General features: G+C 44.8%; 1 protein-coding gene across 8 annotated transcripts in view; it reads right to left on the bottom strand.

Moving 5' to 3' along the window:
• Positions 1-21,247, bottom strand: part of rbbp8 (retinoblastoma binding protein 8) — a 204,554-nt gene that overhangs the window by 96,345 nt on the left and 86,962 nt on the right. For 7 of the 8 annotated variants that reach the window (XM_038809731.1, XM_038809733.1, XM_038809732.1 and 4 more), the window contains exon 2: positions 15,633-15,821. The exons of the other annotated variant lie outside the window; for it this stretch is intronic. In XM_038809731.1, coding sequence (XP_038665659.1) covers positions 15,633-15,753 — 121 coding nt within the window. In that variant the 5' untranslated portion in view covers positions 15,754-15,821. The remainder of the gene's footprint in view (positions 1-15,632; positions 15,822-21,247) is intronic. 8 annotated transcript variants of the gene reach the window in all.

Genomic DNA, 21,247 nt, shown 5'->3' with positions numbered 1-21,247 from the left:
TAGCATGTGATGTGCTGCTTTCTGTGATAACTTCAGATATAGAAATGCTCGGTAAAATCGTGGGGCATACTACCCGTGTACACAACATGAAGGGTGCAAGTTTGTGAGCATAACCCACGTGGCTCTGCTTATTGAAAATGCATTTTGATGTAATCAGGAAAAGTTGGGAGAGTGTTTGAATTTGAATGTGATGTGCACAATCTTCGGACAGGTTCTGTCAAAGCAAAGTCAGGCTTGGTCAAGTCCTGTGAGCTACAGGAAAAGCACACAATAATCGAATCATTGCTCAACCCAAAATTCAGATCAACAGGAAAACTGAATAAATCATACATATTTATTCTACATTTAAAAAAGGCAGACAACGCCATTACTTGCTAGCTTTAAAAAAATATGAAACACTTTGGATACTATTTATTTATAAGCATTCAACATCCAAGATGTGTGTGTTCCATCATGAGGATCAGCAATGAAAGAGGGGAAAGAAAGCCCTTTCTATTCCACCAAGTTAAATAGGCAACTGCAATTAAAACCATATAAAGTGCACTTTAATCCTGATCCACACCCATCTAAAGGTATGAGACTGCCCAACAATACAGCTCCTGTATGAACAGGCATTCTGTTCAACAAAGCATTCCAAATTGAAACAACTGCAACCTGAGCCACAACTCAGAGAAGCAGTAACTCACAGTCAAGTACTGCAGTGCATGTAATTCAAACACAAAAACCTGCTGAATCCAACCAAATCAAAAATCTAAAACACATCTAACTGTAATACAGACAGCTTGTCGCTATCCTTAAAGGTATGGGAGATTCTAAATATTGAAATAGAATATCTTTATTAAGTCCAAACAATTCTTGAAAACAAATTATCTCACATAACTTCTTAAATCAAGGGTCAAGGAAACAATAATTTTCATAAGTAACAAAATCTTAGATTTTTAGAATTTCTAGCTTTCTATATTTTTAAGGGGTTGATCTTTCCCTCCCAGCACTACGCAAGAGGAATTAACATGGTGTAAATCAGACAAGAACTCTCCTGGGATTTAGAGCTCAATGCCTGACCATGCTCTCAGACTTAAATAAAACTCGCTACTAGCTATAACTGTAAAGAGATAATAAAGTCTGGGTGTACTTTGGACCTGGAAGGCAGCCTGCCTCTTTCAAGAAAGAAGTTTTTGAGGATTCCCACACATGGGACATAAAATATAAAAAAATGGAGCTGCAGGTGAGCATTGACTGAGATTACTTATAGCCACCAAACATTGGGATTATAATTTTTGTGGCAGCACAGTGGTTAGCACAGTTGCTTTGCAACACCAGGGTTCAGGATTCGATTCCTGACCTGGGTCACTGTCTGTGTGGAGTCTGCACATTTTCCCCGTGTCTGCATGGGTTTCCTCCGGGTGCTCCGGTTTCCTCCCACAAAGTCCCGTAAGACGTGCTTGTTAGATGAATTGGACATTCTGAATTCTCCCACAGTGTACCCGAACAGGCCCTGGAGTGTGGCGACGAGGGAATTTTCAAAGTAACGTCATTGCAGTGTTAATGTAAGCCTACTTGTGACACTAACAAAGATTATTATTATTAGTGAAATGGGTCAGCCCCTCTAAATACTGTATCATCTTGTTGTCATGTGTGGCTTATCCCTGCACTCTAGCTTGGAAACCAAGGTGCCTGTCAGGAGAGGAACAGGGAAAACATACAGATATGAAGTCAAGACCAATGATACTAAAATATGAGGTGGCATGTTTTCATGTGCAGCTACTATTTTCAATCCAGGTAGGGTGGACTCCAGCATAATTGGGGGAGGAGAGATTCTTGCGTTGTGCTGGAGAAAAAAGTTAGGACTGGCTTAAGTAAGGGCTACACCTCAAAAGCTACTGCAAGGGCACATGATTGTTCTCACTCAGCTTCCTCTAATTATGTCAAATTGGCTAGGAGATTGGCAAAGGGAAGGAGCGGTGAGGCCGCACAGCTTCTGGCCTCACCAGTTCAGATAACTCCCCTTGTGGATAGCATGCTTCTAGTGTAATGCTGAGGGTTTTGCGGTTCTAAAACATTAGAAATCGCTTTTAAAAGAACTTTGTTGAGTTGAGTTTGTGCTGGGAATTGGGGGGTGAGTATTCTTGGGAGGGAGGGTTAAACTTGTCAGAGGCGCAGGGAAGTGAGGGGGGGGCATGTGTTTTCAGGCATTTCCTATATAGCTCCCACTGTTAATCAGTGCCCAATGCCAGAAACTAATAGCAGAAAGGTGGGACATCAAGCCCAAGTCTTGATACCCCTGGAAGCTTTCTTCATAATTGCTCGTCCAGTGCAAATCAGCCCACCGAACTTCTCGGGTAAATACCACGTATAATTCAGGCCTTCCACCAGGTCACGGCATTCACCGCTGCTGCCATCGGACGGTGCGGGCCATTGTTTTTTTTTAATTGGGGGACATGGGAGGAGAGGTCAGTGACACATTCACCTCCATCTAAGTATAAAGTTCTGATATAAAGGTGGCCTAACCTTCTGAACCAGAGAGCAGTACATAATAATCTTCGGACATTTGAAAGCTGTTAACACACCGACAAGCTTTATAAACACATTTTTATTGCTTTTGCACACAAATTTCCATCGCACAATTCAGATAATAGCAAAAAATAATCTTGCTTCACTGACACACATCAGAGCTAGCACACGCTCGCTACTTAACTGACTTTGGCAGCCTTGTTCTTCCAATGTGGAAAGACAGTCAAGAGGTTAAAAAAAATATTGATTTTAATTGAAAAATTAACTGAACAACAAATTTGATGCAGTACATGTGTACCAATACAATGGATTATATTAATGCACTCTATTTACTGTTTCCTCCCTTTCCAGAGGTCACAAGCTAGAGGGTCACGCTGCCCTATACAAGACTGGTGGGACACTACAAAAAAGTCTCCCGACAGCATTGCAACTAATCATTGATCTTAACTCTCCTCCCTTCCTCCCAGTGCTGCTGCCTGCTCTATGCTCATCTCCTCTTGTGAAACTGTTCATGGCCAAGGCTGCACCCAGCTGTTTGTCTCCCTCCAATGCACGATTTACGAGGTTTCACAGCACAAGGAATTTTGAAGTTAAGAAACCATTATTTTATCTAAAATAAAGCTCTTTTTTGCAAAACCACAATCTCAAGACAGTTTGCACTCAAACAGCAGCTTAGAAATAAATAATGCTGATTTATAAATGTGGGAAGTTTAATTCAAAGTCATTAAAGAAAATCAGCAAACAGAGCTCGCTGACATTCACTTGCACATAATTTAAATCGTTGTGCCTTATTTAGTGCAGACAACAGGAAAGCCATGGAGGAAATTCAGATCTGACTGGAAGCATCAGTGAGCATTTTCTGTGTATTGTACCAGTTTTCCAGGTGTTATTTGGGAGGTAAAGAAAATTCCTTAATTTGTTGAAACCGCAAAAGCTGTTTTGAGTGTTAAGTGGAGTCATTTCTTGCTCTCCCCCCCCCCCACCACACACACCTTTATGCCTCATATTTAGTATCACTGTGTCTCAAATCTACATCAAAGCAACAGGTTTAACAAGGTCATGATGAGCACAAAAAAGTCATTATACAACAGATCCAAATGCAAACTTCATCAGCGGCCAATAGCAGAGCTATAGGTATCCATTTTGGTATAAAATGTGAAGCAGCATGTCCCTCAATTAGAGAATGTTGTGATGGGAGGAAATAACCAAACCTAGATAAACAACTAAGGCAATTATCTCTTTATTTCCTGAAGATTTAAAACTATCATATCCCGCTCAGGACCTACAGGGTGGTAATGCTCGGCTTCCCCATGCTCCTTGCGGAATACAAGCTCCCCAGCTTAGGGTATCTCAATTACTCAGTGTATATAAGGTCAGCCAGTAAGGAAGAGTAAGTGGATACAAGGTCAACTCAGCAGGAACCTGGTAGGGGTCTACCAGGTAGTGCACATATCAACTGTATAAATAAAACATTGTTCTTATTTTACTCATTGTGGACTCCCTGAGCGGAATTCTCCGCTCCCGCGAAAAATCGGGAAGGCCGTCATGAACTCGGCCGAGTTTCACAACGGCCTCGGAGGCCGCTCCTCTCACCTTATTCACCCCCACCCGTGGGGCTAGGAGCGACGCTCCATTACTCTCGGCCGCCGGGCCTTGACGCGTCAAGGCGGCACGCCGAGACTGACGCGACGGCAGCGCCTAAGTGACGTCAGCCATGCATGGCTCACGGCTCAAGCCCGCGCATGCGCGGTTGCCGTCTTCCCCTCCGCTGCCCCGCAAGACGTGGCGGCTTGATCTTGCGGGGCGACGGAGGGGAAAGAGTGGGTCCCTTTGAGATGCCGGCCCGACGATCGGTGGGCACCGATCGCGGGCCAGTCCCCTCCCGAGCACGGCCGTGGTGCTCACTCCCCTCTCCGCCCCCCGCAAGCTTCAAACCAGTGTTTGGCGCCATGTTCACGACGGCAGGGACCAGGTGTGGTTGCCGCCGTCGTGAACCGGTCGCGAACGGCAGGCCGCTCGGCCCATCCGGGTCGGAGAATCGCCGGTCGCCGTGAAAAACGGCGACCGGCGATTCTTCCGAGTGGGGTGTGGGAGGGGTCGTGTCGCGAGTCGCCTGGCCCTCCCGCGATTCTCCCAGTGGGGAGCGGAGAATCTCGCCCCCTGTGTCCTTGTTAAAAAAAAATCAAAATATTATCTCTACATGTTCAACATAAAAAGGAGAGGGATTAATAATTTAACTTGTATAACTAATATATTGCCATTAATATGAAAAATATCCAAAGACATCTCATAGTCGAGGATCAGACATAAAAGGTTTTCCAGAATTCTATGTTCATTTACAGAAATCAAGTTAGAACAAATTGGGTGGTGGGACGCAATTACCTAATGGGGGGGGGGGGGGGCGCTAGAAAATTGCATAAAGGAGTAGGAATAAGCTCAGAGGTCAGAGAGATAAGCAATAAAATTTGGAACTCCAGGGTTTTAACTTGAGGAAAATAGTGAGAGTAACACAGGAGGTGATAAATTAAATGACACAGGAGGCGTTAAATTAACTGTACATTAGCATAACTAATAAGGTTGGTGAACCTCAGGCACAAGATTCTACATGGGATTATGACATGATTGCATTAACAGAGGCACAGTTCAAATAACGCCTGGAATGGGTTCTTAATATTCTCGATTACCTAGTATTCAGAAATGAAACAGGAGGGGAAAAAAAGGAAGGGGTGCAGCAATATTACTGAATAATGTTACATGTCTAAATGAAAAGAATATGATTAAGGTTCAAGGACTGCATTTATTTGCTTCAGCCATTGTAGAGGAGGAGCAATTACATAGTCTGGAAAAGTTCCTTTTAAAAAGCACCAAGCAACAAGGAGCTATGAGCAAATCTATTGGCAAATTTAGGTGATGTGTAACAAAAATCGAGTAATGATATTACAGATTTTACTAGACTGGGAAAAACAATGCTAAAGGAAGAAGAGGGATTTGAGATTTTTGCATAAGAGAACTTTTTCAATTAATACATTCCTAGTCCACCAAGGAAGGAAGCATTGCTGGATCTGGTTCGGGATACTGAAGTAAGGCAAGTGGAAGGCGTTACAGTAAGAAGTTACCTAGCCAACACTGACCCAAGCATAATTAGCATTAAAGTAATTATACAAAGAGACCAATAAAGTACAGAAGTTGAAAAAATCTCAAGAGATTTCAGTGATATAAGGAGCCGAGCAGAGGTAGGCTGGAAAAGGTGACTGCAGGGTAAAGCAGTAACGGAATAATGGCAGGCATTTATATAGGCTTGGATGTTCTGCCCAGCCATGGTGAGACCCGCCACGGAGATGCGGCAAGCCTGCCAAAAGTCACTTTGGCAGTGCCGGGAAATCCCGGCCATAGTTCAGGTAAAAACAAGGTATATTTCTTTGAGGATAAAGGTAGACCATCCAAAGCCAATGTGGTCTGGATGATAAAGGAAATAAAAATCTAAATAAAACAGGAAATGGAGACTTAAGACATATTTCAGGAAGAAAAATAATAACCAGAAAAATTGAGTAAAGTCCAGGAGGGAATGGATACTAGAGGTTAAAAGAAGTTGATAAAAGATTGCAGATAATGAAATGGAACCCTAATTTCTTTTATAAACACATAGGGCTACAATGAATGGAGGCACTGGCTTTGCACTGTGATATCCCAACATTGATTTCATAGGAGGTATTTCCAATTGGTTATGAAACTAGGGGCTTGGCCTAAGGTCACACTTGAGATGACATCAGCCAAGATTATAAAGCGCTTTTGTTTTTTTTAATGTTTTAAATTTAGAGTACCCAATTCATTTTTTCCAATTGAGGGGCAATTTGGCATGGTCAATCCACCTACCCTGCACATCTTTGGGTGGGGGTGAAACCCATGCAAACACAGGGAGAATGTGCAAACTCCACACGGACAGTGACCCAGAGCTGGGATTGAATCTGGGACCTTGGCACCGTGAGGGAGCTGTGCTAACCCTGCGTCATCTTGCTGTTTTTTTTACTTGATGAACACTCATCCAAAGTGACAGGGGAACCTAGCATAGGGTCCGATATTTCTGTCCTAAAAAAAAAAATAGGAATGGGTGTGGGTTGAACTAAAATAGTCTGCTGGACCGCAATTTTAAATTTCCCACACACAAACTTCCCATAGTTTGAAAGTGGCTCAGATCAGGTCTGGGTTGTGACCCTGCACTCATTCGCTGACATCATAGTTGCCAGAGACAATCCTGGGGATTTTGTATTTCCTATTCCCCAATATTTTTGTCGGATCTTGGATTTGGAAGGCTTCGGAGAACCAACCTTGTCTCTCGGTTTACGAACATTTGGGATGGGGGGAGGGTATGGGGGTGCACTGAGGAAGTTGAAAACATTCTGACAGGTAAGAGTTAAATGCATTAACAGCTTCAAATGTGATTATTAGATGTTAAGCTAAATGTATTTGTATTGCAGTGATTAATCATAGAGCTACATCCTGCAAATGTAAGAAGACCATTACATTGATCAGTATTATACTCCGAAGAATCAAGATCGATGGCTGACGGTGAGAGGGGCTGGGAGGAAGCAGTCAGTGCAGGAATCCTCAGTGGTCGTTCCCCTCAGTAACAAGCACACCGTTTTGGATATTGTTGAGGGGGACGACCTACCAGGGATAAGCCATGGTGAACGGATCTCCAGCACTGAGTCCATCCCTGTGGCTCAGAAGGGAAGGAGTGAGAGCAGGACAGCAATAGTTATCGGGGACTCGATAGTTAGAGGGACAGATAGACAGTTCTGTGGCAGCGAAAGAGACTCATGGATGGTATGTTGCCTCCCGGGTGCCAGGGTCCGTGACGTCTCAGACCGTGTTTTCAGAATCCTTAAGGGGGAGGGGGAACAGTCACAAGTCGTGGTACACATCGGTACCAACGACATAGGTACAAAAGGGATGGGTATTTAAAACAGGAATTTAGGGAGCTAGGGTGGAAGCTGAGAGCCAGGAGAAACCATGTTGTCATCTCTGGTTTGTTGCTGGTGCCACGTGCAAGCGAGGGGAGGACCAGGGAGAGAGTGCAGATAAACACGTGGCTGCAGGGATGGTGTATTAGGGAGGGTTTCAGGTACGTGGATAACTGGAGCACATTCTGGGGAAGGTGGGACCTGTACAGACAGGACAGTTTGCACCTGAACCAGAGGGGCACCAATATCCTGGGAGGGAAATTTGCTACGGCTCTTCGGGGGGGCTTAAACTAATTTGTCAGGGGGCTCGGAAAATGAGCTGGGGTCCAGAAGCCAGTGTTGAGAGTAGTGAGGTACTGAGGAGGGTATCAAGGTCGTAGGAGTGTACCGGCAGACAGAAAGGTGGGTTGAAGTGTGTCTACTTCAATGCAAGGAGCATCCGGAATAAGGTAGTGAACTTGGAGCATGGATTAGTAATTGGGACTACGATGTTGTGGCCATTACAGAGACATGGTTAGAACAGGGACAGGAATGGTTGTTGGAAGTTCCAGGGTATAGATGTTTCAGTAAGAGTAGGGAAGGTGGTAAAAGAGGTGGAGGAGTAGCATTGTTAATCAAGGATAGTTTAACGGCTGCAGAAAGGCAGTTCGAAGGGGATCTGCCGACTGAGGTAAATATGGGCCGAAGTTAAAAATAGGAAAGGAGCGGTCACATTGTTAGGAGTTTTCTATAGGCCTCCAAATAGCAATAGAGATGTGGAGGAAGAAATTGCAAAACAGATTATGGATAGGTGTGGAGGTCTCAGGGAAGTTGTCATGGGTGACTTTAACTTTCCAAATATTGATTGGAACCTCTATAGGTCGAATAGTTCGGATGGGGCAGTTTTTGTACAGTGTGTGCAAGAGGGTTTCCTGACACAATATGTGGATAGGCCGACAAGAGAGGGGGCCATATTGGATTTGGTACTGGGTAATGAACCGGGCCAAGTGTTAGATTTGTTTGTGGGAGAGCACTTTGGAGATAGTGACCACAATTCGGTGTCTTTCACTATTGCAATGGAGAGGGATAGGGCCATACGGCAGGGCAAGGTTTATAATTGGGGAGGGGTAATTATGATGCGATTAGGCAAGAATTGGGGAGCATAGGATGGGAACAGAAACTGTCAGGGAAAAGCACAAATGAAAAGTGGAGCTTGTTCAAGGGACAAATACTGCGTGTCCTTGATAGGTATGTCCCTGTCAGGCAGGGAGGAAATGGCCGTGTGAGGGAACGATGGTTCACAAAAGAGGTTGAATGTCTTGTCAAGAGTAAAAAGGAAGAGTACGTAAGGATGAGAAAACAAGGTTCAGTTGGGTCGCTTGAGGGTTACAAGGTAGCAAGAAATGAGCTATTAAAAGAAAGGGCTTAGGAGAGCTAGGAGGGGGCATGAGAAGTCCTTGGAGGGTCGGATCAAGGAAAACCCCAAGGCTTTTTACTCTTATGTGAGAAATAAAAGAATGACCAGGGTGAGGGTAGAGCCGGTCAAGGACAGTAGTCGGCATTTGTGCATGCAGTCAGAAGAAATAGGAGGCATTGAATGAATATTTTTCTTCAGTGTTCATCAAGGAGGGGGGCCATGTTTTTGAGGATGAGGGTGTGATACAGGCGGGTAGGCTGGAGGAGGTAGTTGTTCTGAGGAAGGATGTATTAGCAATTTTGAAAAACCCGAGGGTCAACAAGTCCCCTGGGCCAGGTGGGATATATCCAAGGATTCTTGGGAAGGCAAGGGATGAGATTGCAGAGCCTTTGGCTTTGATCTTTGGGTCCTCACTGTCCACGGGGATAGTGCCAGAGGACTGGAGAGTGGTGAATGGTGTTCCTCTGTTCAAGAAATGGAATAGGAATGACCCTGGTAATTATAGGTCAGTTAGTCTTAATTCGGTGGTCAGTAAGTTAATGGAAAATGTCCTGAAGGATAGGATTTATGACCATTTGGAAAGATGCAACTTAATCCGGGATAGTCAACACGGATTCGTGAAGGGTAAGTCTTGCCTCACAAATTTGATTGAATTCTGAGAGGAGGTAACTAAGTGTGCAGATGAAGGTAGAGCAGTTGATGTCGTATAGATGGATTTTAGTAAGGCATTTGATAAGGTTCCCCATGGTCGGCTCATAAAGAACGTAAGGAGGTGTGGGATCGAGGGAAATTTGGCCAATTGGATAAGTATCACATAGAAGACAGAGGGTGGTGGTGGGTGGAAAGTTTTCAGAATGGAGACCAGTTACCAGCGGTATACAACAGGGATCAGTGCTGGGTCCTCTGCTATTTGTGATTTTTATCAATGACTTGGAGGAAGGGGCTGAAGGGTGGGTCAGTAAATTTGCTGATGACACCAAGATTGGTGGAGTAGTGGATGAGGTGGAGGGCTGTTGTAGGCTGCAAAGAGACATTGATAGGATGCAGAGCTGGGCCAAAAAATGGCAGATGGAGTTTAACCCTGATAAGTGCGAGGTGATTCATTCTGGTAGGATAAATCTGAATGCGGATTACAGGGTCAATGGCAGGGTTCTGAGGAATGTGGAGGAACAGAGAGATCTTGGGGTTCATGTCCACAGATCTCTGAAGGTTGCCACTCAAGTGGATAGAGCCGTGAAGAAGGCTTATAGTGTGTTAGTGTTTATTAACAGGGGGCTTGAGGTTAAGAGCCACGGGGTTATGCTGCAACATGACCCTGGTGAGACCACATTTGGAGTACTGTGTGCAGTTCTGGTCACCTCATTATCGGAAGGATGTGGAAGCACTGGAAAGGGTGCAAAGGAGATTTACCAGGATGCTGCCTGGTTTGCAGGATAGGTCTTATGAGGAAAGGTTGAGGGAGCTAGGGCTTTTCTCTTTGGAGAGGAGGAGGATGAGAGGCGACTTAATAGAGTTTATAAGATGATGAGGGGGATAGATAGAGTGGACATTCAGAGACTATTTCCTCGGGTGGATGTAGCTGTTACAAGGGGGCATAACTATAAGGTTCGAGGTGGGAGGTATAGGAGGGATGTCCGAGGTAGGTTCTTTACTCAGAGAGAGTGGTTAGAGTGTGGAATGGACTGCCTGCTGTGAAATGAAAAATGAAATGAAAATCGCTTATTGTCACGAGTAGGCTTCAATGAAGTTACTGTGAAAAGCCCCTAGTCGCCACATTCCGGCGCCTGTCCGGGGAGGCTGGTACGGGAATCGAACCGTGCTAGCGATTTAGCTGTGTGACCTAAACCAGCCCCTGTGATAGTGGAGTCGGACACTTTAGGAACTTTCAAGCGGTTATTGGATAGGCACATGGAGCACACCAGAATGACAGGGAGTGGGATAGCTTGATTTTGGTTTTGGACAATGCTTGGCACAACATCGAGGGCCGAAGGGCCTGTTCTGTGCTGTACTGTTCTATGATGCAAGTGTTCAGATGCATTACAGTTATTTTCCCCATTTGGAAAAGCAGTGGCGAAGTGGTATTGTCAGTGGACCAGGGTAATGCTCTGGGGTCTTGGGTTTGAATCCCACCAGGGGAGATGGTAGAATTTGAATTCAATAAATATCTGGGATTAAAAGTCTAATGATGACCGAGAAACCATGATCAATTGTCGTAATAAACCATCTGGTTCACTAATGTCCTTACCTGGTCTGGCCTACATGTGACTCCAGACCCACAGCAATGTGGTTGACTCTTAAGTGCCCTCAGAGATGGGCAATAAATGCTGGCCCAGCCAGTGACACCCACATCCCATGCACGAATAAAGAAATAAATTGTGAAATTTTAGTATTTTATTGCCACCATTTGCATAATTAAACTATATGTGTAAAGGTTTTAAAAAACATCGAAATTACAGAACAATACGATGAGAAAATATTTTTATTTCTGAAGCAAAATACTACGGATGCTGGAAATTTTCATCAAGTCAGGTAGCATTCAGAGAGAGAAACAGTTATTGTTTCAAAGTCGATGGCCTTCCGCAGAACTCACTTAATTTAATTTATCTTTTGGCTATACAGTACTACATCTGATATGTGCAATAGGGATTTGAAGAAAAGTTTATTGACAGTTTAAGATTTTTGAAAATGCTTGCCCGACGGCTGAACATGACTCTGCCCTGCCATCCACACCCTGAAATAGATCTTTGATGAATGGAAAAGGATTTTAACAAAAGCCTAAACATTTAATTTCTTACTGCACTAATTTAAAAACCAAACACCAGACGGCTGAACCTCCTCTTAATTTTCTTAAGTTAAGAAACATTTTAAAATAAACTTTGAATTTGGATATTTCATATGTTCCTTCACATAATTCGAAATAATGAATGGGGAAATGTCACTCATTCAATTATGTCCCTAAATGCAGGACCAATACTACATAGCCCCGGTCTGTACACTGGGGAGCTCTGCCCTGCCTTGGCAATGCCAACCTGGCAGTGCCAGTGCCCATGTCAGCTGAGTGCCACCTGGGCACCTTGATGGTGCCAGGCTGGGAGCCAGGTGGTACTGGTAGGGTGCCCAGGTGGCACCAGCAGCATCAGGGCAATACCCTGCCCAAAGGGCATGCGGCGGGGGCCTACAACCCCTTGGGACACTCCCACAGGGGCTGTTCCGTCAGGTCCTGTTTGTGGAGATCAATGCTGAGCGGGCTTGCCCAAGTTCCCGAAGGCTAAGGGAATGAATCCCAAAGCCTCAGCTACCTCAGGAATCTGCACGTTAGAGTGAGCTGTCTAGCTCTAATATACAGATTTGCCAAAAAGTGATCCCACCTACAAAGGGCGGGATTTACATCACAATGTTATACGAGATCACGTTGGATCTCACGAGGCATTGCAAGCTGGGTAGATCCTGGGAGCAATGACCCCCGTTTTGATTGGCCCCGCTGTACCGCAGCGCACTGCTTTTCGGGCGCAGCGTGGCCATTGGATCGTCAGAGGGGGACATCTTGTAGTGTGCCGCATTAAGGATTTTTTATTCACTGGTCAACCTAAAATTGTGTTTGTCCTGCATGTTGTTGGAGCTGCAAACTGCCAACACCATGATTTTTAAGATTTCAAAAATCCAGAACTATAACATACAGGAATGAAACTCCACCATTTCAAATATTCCCTTTCTGGGCTGGAAAAATGGATTAGCACTGGAAGAACATTAATATATTTGATTAAAATATACTTATGTTGTTAAGAAACAATACCAACGGGCAGCACGGTGGCACAGTGGTTAACATTGCTGCCTCACGGTGCCGAGGTCCCAGGTTCAATCCCGGCTCTGGGTCACTGTCCGTGTGGAGTTTACACATTCTCCACGTGTTTGTGTGGGTTACGCACCCACACCCAAACATGGGCAGGGTAGGTGAATTGGCCACACTAAATTGCCCCTTAATTGGAAAAAATTAGGTACACTAAATTTTTTTTCTTTAAAAAGAAACAATGCCAACTTTCAGCAGTGAGAGTTAATGGTGAGCTGTCATTTTCTCAAGTCTGACCCAAAATCAACCAGGTACCTCATTCTCATGACAAATTGCTGGATTCATTATGAATTTTACCATGGCGAACACTACTAAACTTGTTGTTTGCTGATACCAAAACTTGAGGATTCACCTTTCATTTCTCCACCCTGAGTTGCCTTCTAAAGACGGTAACTAATTTCCAGGGTATATTTGCTGGCTGTCAATCTTGTGCATTTGTGAAATGCATATTATCCAGGTGTTAGCAAGTAATTCGACAGCAAAAGCGAATACAGGCAAGCCCAAACCCGTCTTCCAAGTGCTGAATCATTTTTACATTCCCTAACCCAGAGACATAGAGGAATTGTACAACTCCTATTCTTGTCCTGGAAAAGTTAAGTGAATTAATTTTGAATCTGGGGTTTATAATTCAAAAAGGTATTCAGCAAAAGTCTTGTAAAACTGGCTTCTTAATCTCAGATACCTGAGAGCATCATACGGATTCTATGATATATTTTGAGAGAGTTAACTTAGTGCAGTTTTTTTGAAAATCAGAGTGCCTAGTTCACCATCTGCTTTTAAATAAATGACAAATACTTTTTTTTTTAATTTTAATTTTAAGGCCAACAAACTGGCACAATTAGCAGAATTGTGCAATTCTGATTCAGAGGGTGTGGCCAATTTTATGGGCAGGGTCAACTTCTGGAACATTTTGGAGTATGGAACCTGGATACTGGATATAATGTGCACCCCACAACTGGTTTTATCCACTTGATTTGCAAAGCACTTAATGAAAGGCTAACAAAAAGCCACAACAAACAATGGTATATTTTGGCCAAAGTTATTGCCACTCAACCCACGATCAAACACTAAACTGCTGGGACAAGGAGCAGGATATGCGATGAGTTAAGAGAAAAGGGTTAGTGTGGAAACCAGTCAAACTGAGCTCGGCACAGTAGACTAGGATATTCAGAAGATCTGATTTGAGGTTAATGGTGAGATACCACACGACATTCGCCAACTCCGAATGTGCAACAGAATTCTAATCAGAAAATGAATAAAAGACATACAAACCAGTCAGAAAGGAAAAATTGTACTATTACCATGGGATTTACTGGTGAAACTGAGGTGCAACACTTGTTATATGGCTTTGCTCAGTGACCAAAGCTCACAAGATTTTCCAAAGGGAATATTGGAAAATTATTTATAAACACAGAGACTAAAGTGAATAGAACTAAAAGCTAAAAATGGCTGATCACAATTTGTATTACTATACATTCCACATTCCTGTTCAATGGAGTGGAGACAATGGGCACAATCCAACTCGAAGGGAAGAAAGTCCATAGCCAGAGCATTTAGCCGCATGTTTCCCGGCGCTCGCAGCACCGAGAAACACTTGGCTATAAAATGCCCCCCGCGTTAGATAAGAGGCCTAAGCAGGGAAGGGGCGGCCGAGGCTGCACATTGTCGTTTTATGTACTGAGGAGCTCCTCAGTGCAGTGAGAGATCAGGATGCCATTTTTAAACGCTGTCACGATCTACGAACCCCCTCGAACTCCCCCCCCCCCCCCCCCCCCCCCCAAGGGCAATTTATCATGGCCAATCCACCTAACGTGCTCGTCTTTGGACTGTGGGAGGGAACCGGAGCACCTGGAGGAAACCCACGCAGACACGGGGAGAACGTGCAGACTCCGCACAGACAGGGACCCAGCAGGGAATCGAACCTGGGACCCTGGTGCTGTGAAGCCACAGTGTTATCCACTATCAATCCCAAAACTTGACTCACCCAACTCTTCCTAAGCCTCACCTGATCTTTCACCCTCAGATGGGTCTCCTGCACTTGTGCTACCGTGCTGCCCTAGGATGTGCCGGGTGTTTGAGGGGGTGGAGGTGTCTGTGAGCGACATGGGAGGGGCCCCGCAAACCACGTTCATATGTTCTGGTCCTGCCCAAAGCTGGAAAGATTTTTACAGTAGGTGTTTAGCACAATCTTGGGGGACTTGCATGTGGATGTGGAGCTCAGTACTGTAGAAGCCATTTTCAGGGGGGTCAGACTTGCCCGAGTTGCAGGCAGGTGCGGGGGCATATGTTTTAGCCTTCGTCTTGCTGATCGCTCATAGGCGGGTCCTGTTGGGGTAGAGGTCAGCCTCTCCACCTTGTGCCTCGGCGTGGCAGGGTGGGGGGCACCTGCTCGAGTTTTTGCCCCTGGAGAAAGCAAAGTTTGAGCTGAGGGGGGTAAAGTAGGGGTTCTGCAATTCTTGGGGTTTGTGTATTATGTACTTCCGGGATGATGATGTTGGGGGGGGGGGGGGGGGGGGGGGGGGGGGGGGGGGCTGTTTTCTTTTTTCTATGGTGAAAATGATGAAAATATGGTTAATAAAAGTATATTTTTTAAAAATTACGATCGATTATGCTCTGAAAAAGAATAAGTTGCACAGGGCAACCAGACTATATCCCAGTAAGAAGCTAGATAATCAGGAAAGAAATTTTTTTTAAAAATTCTTGAGCTTGTCGGAAGGAAAGAGAATTAATGATTCACTACAGTGATGAAGTATGAGCAATTGTTATCAATGCATCTATTGGGATGATATTGCTATAGCAGAAAACCGGGCAAGTTCCATCAAATGCCCATGAAAAAGAGTACAAAGCCTCACATCGATTTTATATGTAATTTTACAAAACAAATGATGTTAATCCAGTTGAAGTGATCATCATGTACCTTGTACTTCGTTGTCATGGCATTCTTTCAGTTTAGTCCAAATATCCTTAAATACATCTATGGCAGCTTCAGTTGTGCTCCCAGTGCCTGGACTCCCATAGTTTGCACTGGAGCTATTCATGGTACGGTTTATATGTAGATTTTCAAAGCTACATACTGCAGTTAAAACTCTTCTTAATCAATCCGCACCTGCAAAACAGATTAGGTAAAACTGATCTTAGAGATTAAAGGCCAGAAAATACTTTCCCTCTCCCCCACCTAATTTCCTCCCTTTTCCAGAGGGTGAATTACTAGATTCAGATGAAGACTCTTCAGCTCATCGGATCTCAATCCTTCTGGGAAAACCCAATATAATTTTCCTGTTACAATGTATTGTCATGTTTAACAGGCACTACCCCCTCTGCAAAACACTCTTCCAAGCAATTCATTAACAATGCTCATCACCACCTATGTGAAAAATAAACCTGGGTCAGAATTCTGTGCTCCGCTTACTCGCAGGTTTTGGGGGTGGAGGGAGCATGAAATTGTCGGGCTGAGATTCGCCCCGGGTTCCCGCCAGCCCTGATCACACAGCAATTTTATGCCGGGGAAGGCAAGGCCTCTGGAAGGAAGCTTGTCCTTGCTCCAATTAGACCGCAAGACGTAGGAGTAGAAGTAGGCCCCATCTCCTAGATCCGGTGGTTTAAGGGTCTCCCTCCCCAAGACCTTGATCATTCCCACCTTCTCTGCCAAAACCACCACCATCTCCCCAAGCCTTCCTTATTGCCCTGGAATGCGTTCAACTTACTTGGGCATCAGGTGCCTATTGGTTTTATGTGTCCTTCTGCATTTCCTCTTTTGTCCACTGTCCAATCTGATTGGCCAGCAGGACTTCCTCCCAAGTAAGGGGTGGAAGTCCCGCCTGCAGCCACTTAATGATCATTCAAGCGTGAAATGGTTTCGGGGCACTCTGAGTATCTTCGGAGGGTGGGAAGCGATACCCTGCCCCCATCCGAAAAATTCAGCCTCTGGAGTAAATCCTGGATTTATGTTGAGCTGTAGCGCAGATTGTGCCAGCAGCTTTCCAACATCTTTTCCAGGTATAATCCCAGCAGGTTATCCAGTCAGGGTGCAATACAACCGAGCCCAGTAGTTTTGCTTTTATGTATAGCAATGATATGAAAACTAAGTGTAATCTCACAAAGCGCGCCTATAACACTATAATAGAGAAAGTTGTAGAAATATAGCATATGTGATAGGAATTAGGCAAGTTATGCAATTTAACACTGCAAATTATTGTACACTGATCAAACAAAAAAATGTGCAGCTTAAGTACATAATGAATGGAACTGAATTGGTAGTGGAAGACTTAGAAAGACATTTTGAATTTACACTCATGGCTGTGGAGTGGTTAGGGAGTATCCGCAACCTTTTGAGGAACAACATTTCCCGAATTTAATCCTAACTGCTTTAGTCTCCATTTGAATGATTATACTCCCTTGTTCTGGATTCCCCACTAGAGGAAACAATTTTTCTGTATCTTCATCATTGAATCTTAACAGCCTTAATCACTCCTCAACCATCTAAACTCAAGGGAAGAAGTATTAAGTTTTTGCTATCCTAAGTCTTTAATACCCTTAAGCTATCCACCAATCAAGAAAATTATTAACAGCTCTTCTACATGCCCAGCCAAGTTCAAAAAAAACAAAAGGAGGAAGAAATAAAACAAAGTAATTGTGGATCTGAGCGATCTAGAGAGTTAGGTCTAAATTAAGAATTAAAGGAACAAACAAGGTAATGTATCCCAAAATAGCAGAACACAGATTACAACTGGCATTTTCTGCCTCTGAATTGTTAGTCTCTCCTTTGTCATAGTGGTCCACAGCACTGTGTTATAAACCACACTGAGACCTATGAAGTTGAAGCTCCCCGTGAGTTCTGCCGACTACAGTCGCCACTCCACTAAGGCACATTCATGATTGAATTCTATATGAAGTCGGCCAGGTATGAAACCAACAGAACAGACCCGGCTGCATTCTGATGTATATTGTACATATAACCGCTTCGTAATAGACATAGTTTTCTTTCACCTACTCAATTTGGACTCGTCTGTGGCCTACTAAACACAGAAAAGGCGCTTCAGCCCATCACACCTGCGCCTGTCAAAAACAACCACTAACTATTCCAATCCCATTTTCCAGAGCTGGACCCATAGCCTTGTATACCTTGGCATCACAAGTGCACACCTAAATACTTCTTAAATGTCATGAGCATCTCTGCCTCCAAGACCTTTTCAGGCAGTGAGTTCCAGACTCTCACCACCCTCTGGGTGAAAAAGGGTTTCCTCACAACCCCTCAAAACCTCCTGCCCCTGAACTTAAATCTATGTCCTTTGGTCATTGATCCCACCACCAAGGGGAAATGTTTCTTCCCGTCTACTGTATCTATGCCCCTCATAATTTTATACATCTCAATAATGTCTACCCCTCAGTCTCCTCTGCTCCAAGGAAAACAACCCCTGTCTATCCAATCTCTCGTCATAACTTTTTTTTTTATTTTTTTTTTTTAAATTTAGATTAGCCAATTATTTTTTCCAATTAAGGGGCAATTTAGCGTGGCCAATCCACCTACTCTGCACATTTTTGGGTTGTGGGGGCGAAACCCACACAGACACGGGGAGAACGTGCAAACTCCACACGGACAGTGACCCAGAGCCGGGATCGAACCTGGGACCTCAGCGCCGTGAGGCGGTTGTGCTAACCACTAGGCCACCGTGCTGCCCTTCTCTCGTCATAACTAACCTCTCCACCCCGGCAACATCCTGGTAAATCTCCTCAGCATCCTTTCAAGTGCTATCCCATCCCTCCTATGATGTGGATTCCAGAACTGCACACAATACTCCAGCTGTGGCTTAACCAACGTTTTATACAGTTCCAGCATAACCTCCCTGCTCTTAAACGCTATGCCTTGGCTAATAAAGACAAGTATACCATGTGCCTTCATAACCACTACATCCACCTGCCCTGCTACCTTAAGGACCAGTGTACATGCACACCAAGCACCCTCTGATCCTCGGTGCTTCCCAGGGTCCTGCCGTTTATCATATATTCCCTTGCCTTGTTTGTCCTGACCAAGTGCATCACCTCGCCCTTATCCAAATTGAATTCCGTTTGCTACTGATCAGCCCATCTGACCAGCACATCTATGTCCTCCGGTAATCTAAGACTATCCTCACTATTTACCACCCCACCGATTTTCATATCTTCTGTGAACTTACTGATCAACCTCCTACATTCATGTCTAAATCATTTATATAAATCGCAAACAGCAAGGGCCCCAATACTCATCTCTGATGGACTCCACTGGACACAGCTTCCAGTGTGAAAAACACCCCTCGACCATCACCCTCTTGCTTCCTGCCACTCAGCCAATTCTGGATCCAATTTACCAAATTCCCTTGGATCTATGGGCTCTCATCTTCACTATCAGTCTCCCATGTGAGACCTCATCAAAAACCTTACTGAAGTTCAAGTAGACTATGTCAAATGCATTTCCCTCATCTACACACCTGATCACCTCTTCAAAACATTCAATCAAGTTGATTAGACATTATCTCCCCTCAGCAAAACCCTGCTGACTGTTCTCGATTAATCCCTGCATCTCCAAATGCAGATTAATTCCGTCTCTCAGAATTGCTTCCAATAGTTTCCCCACCACTGAGGGTAGATTGGCTGTAGTTTCCTGGTTTATACCTTCCTCTCTTCTTGAATAATAGTACCACATTGGCTATCCTCTAGTCCTCCGGCACCTCTCTTGTAGCCCAGAGAGGAATTGAAAATTGTTGCCAACTCCCCTGCTTTTTCCTTCCTTGGCTCATTCAACAGCCTGGGATACATTTAATCTGTACCTGGAGATTTGTGGATCTTTAAGTTTGCCAGGCCACTCAGAATCACCTCTCCGTCTATGTTGATCGCTTTAATTTTATTACAGTCCTTCTCCCTGATTTCTATACCCATACGGTCTTTCTCACAAGTGAACACTGACACGAAGTATTCATTTAGAACCCTGCCTACATCCTCCACACAAATTATCACTGTGGTCCTTTATTTTACCCACCAGTATCCATTCATGTTCCTTTTTGCTCTCCTAATTTCCTTTTTAAGTTTCCTCCTGCATATCCTGTACATTTCTAGGGCTTTTACTGCTTTGAGTCTTCGATAAGCCTCCCTTTGTCTCCTTATCAAATGCTTTATATCCCTCTATATCCAGGGTTCACTAGATTTGTTGGTCCCACCCTTTTTCTTGATTGGAAAATGTTGGCCCTGTACTCTCCCTATTTCCTTCTTGAATACGTCCCACTGTTCTGTCACAGATTTACCTCAAAAGTATCTGCTCCAGTCCACTCTGGCCAAATCATATCTGATCTCATTAAAATCGGCCTTCCTCCAGTTTAGAACGCTGATCTCAGGCCCATCCTTGTCCTTATCCATAACAATCTTGAATCTAACAGAGTTATGATCATTGTCTACAAAATGCTCCCCCACTGATACTTCAACCACTTGCCCGACTTTGTTACTGAAAATTCAGTCCAGGTTCGCCCCCTCTCTTATTGGACCTTCTATGTACTGGCTTAAAATGTTCTCCTGGATGAATTTTAAGAATTCTACTGACTCTAAAATGTTTACACTATAGCTACCCCAGTTAAAACTGGAGAAGTTGAAATCCCCCACAATCACTGTCCTATTAATTTTACACTTCTCTGAAATTTGCCTACATGTCTGCTCTTCTACTTCTCTTGGACAGTTAGGGGGCCTATAGAACACTCCCAGCAATGTGATTGCTCCTTTCTGGTTTCTCAGTTCTACCCACAAAGCTTGAATTGAAGGGCCTTCTAAGATGTCACCCCCTCCTTACTGCTGTAATTGATTCCCTGATCAAAATTGTGACACCCCCCTCTTCTTTTACCCCCCTTCCCTTTCTCACCTGAAGATCCTGGGGGGGTCTGCGTATGCGCAGTGGCACCGGCGCCATCGCGCGCATGGGGAGTGGCACTGGCACCAACACGAACATGCGCAGTGGCTCCCTTCCCCGCGGCGGCCCCGACGCAACATGGCGTAGGGCTACAGGGGCTGACACGGAAGAAAGGAGGCCTCCAGCACGAGATGCCGGCCCGCCGATTGGTGGGCCTCGATCGCGGCCCAGGCCCCCGGGGTCGGACAACCCCTCTCTCCCCCCTCCATAGTCCGTCCCCGGATCCTTCCATGCCGCGATCCCGCTGGCTGAGAGCAGGTTAGAACGGCGCCAGCGGGACTCGGGTTTTTTGCTACGGCCACTCGGCCGATCCCGGGCCGAGAATCGGCAGGGGTGGGCCGCTTAGAGCAGCCCCTGACCAGCGCCGATTCTCCACTCTACAGAGAATCGCGTCCCGGCGTCGAGGTGTGATTCGCGCCAGTCGCGGAGATTCTCCGGCCCGGCCCGAGAGAATCCCGCTCCCTGTATCCTGGAATATTGAGCTACCATTCCTGCCTCTCTCTCTACCCTGTCTCAGTGAAAGCAATGACATATCCCCATGTTTTAATTTGTGCCCTCAATTCATTGGCCTTGTTCATCACACTCCTTGTATAAAAATACCATCC

This window comes from Scyliorhinus canicula, chromosome 10 (assembly GCF_902713615.1).
Source record: "Scyliorhinus canicula chromosome 10, sScyCan1.1, whole genome shotgun sequence".
Taxonomy (NCBI): Eukaryota; Metazoa; Chordata; class Chondrichthyes; order Carcharhiniformes; family Scyliorhinidae; genus Scyliorhinus; species Scyliorhinus canicula.
The sequence above is the reverse complement of the archived record's forward strand: the minus strand, read 5'-3'. Positions and strand labels throughout refer to the sequence as shown.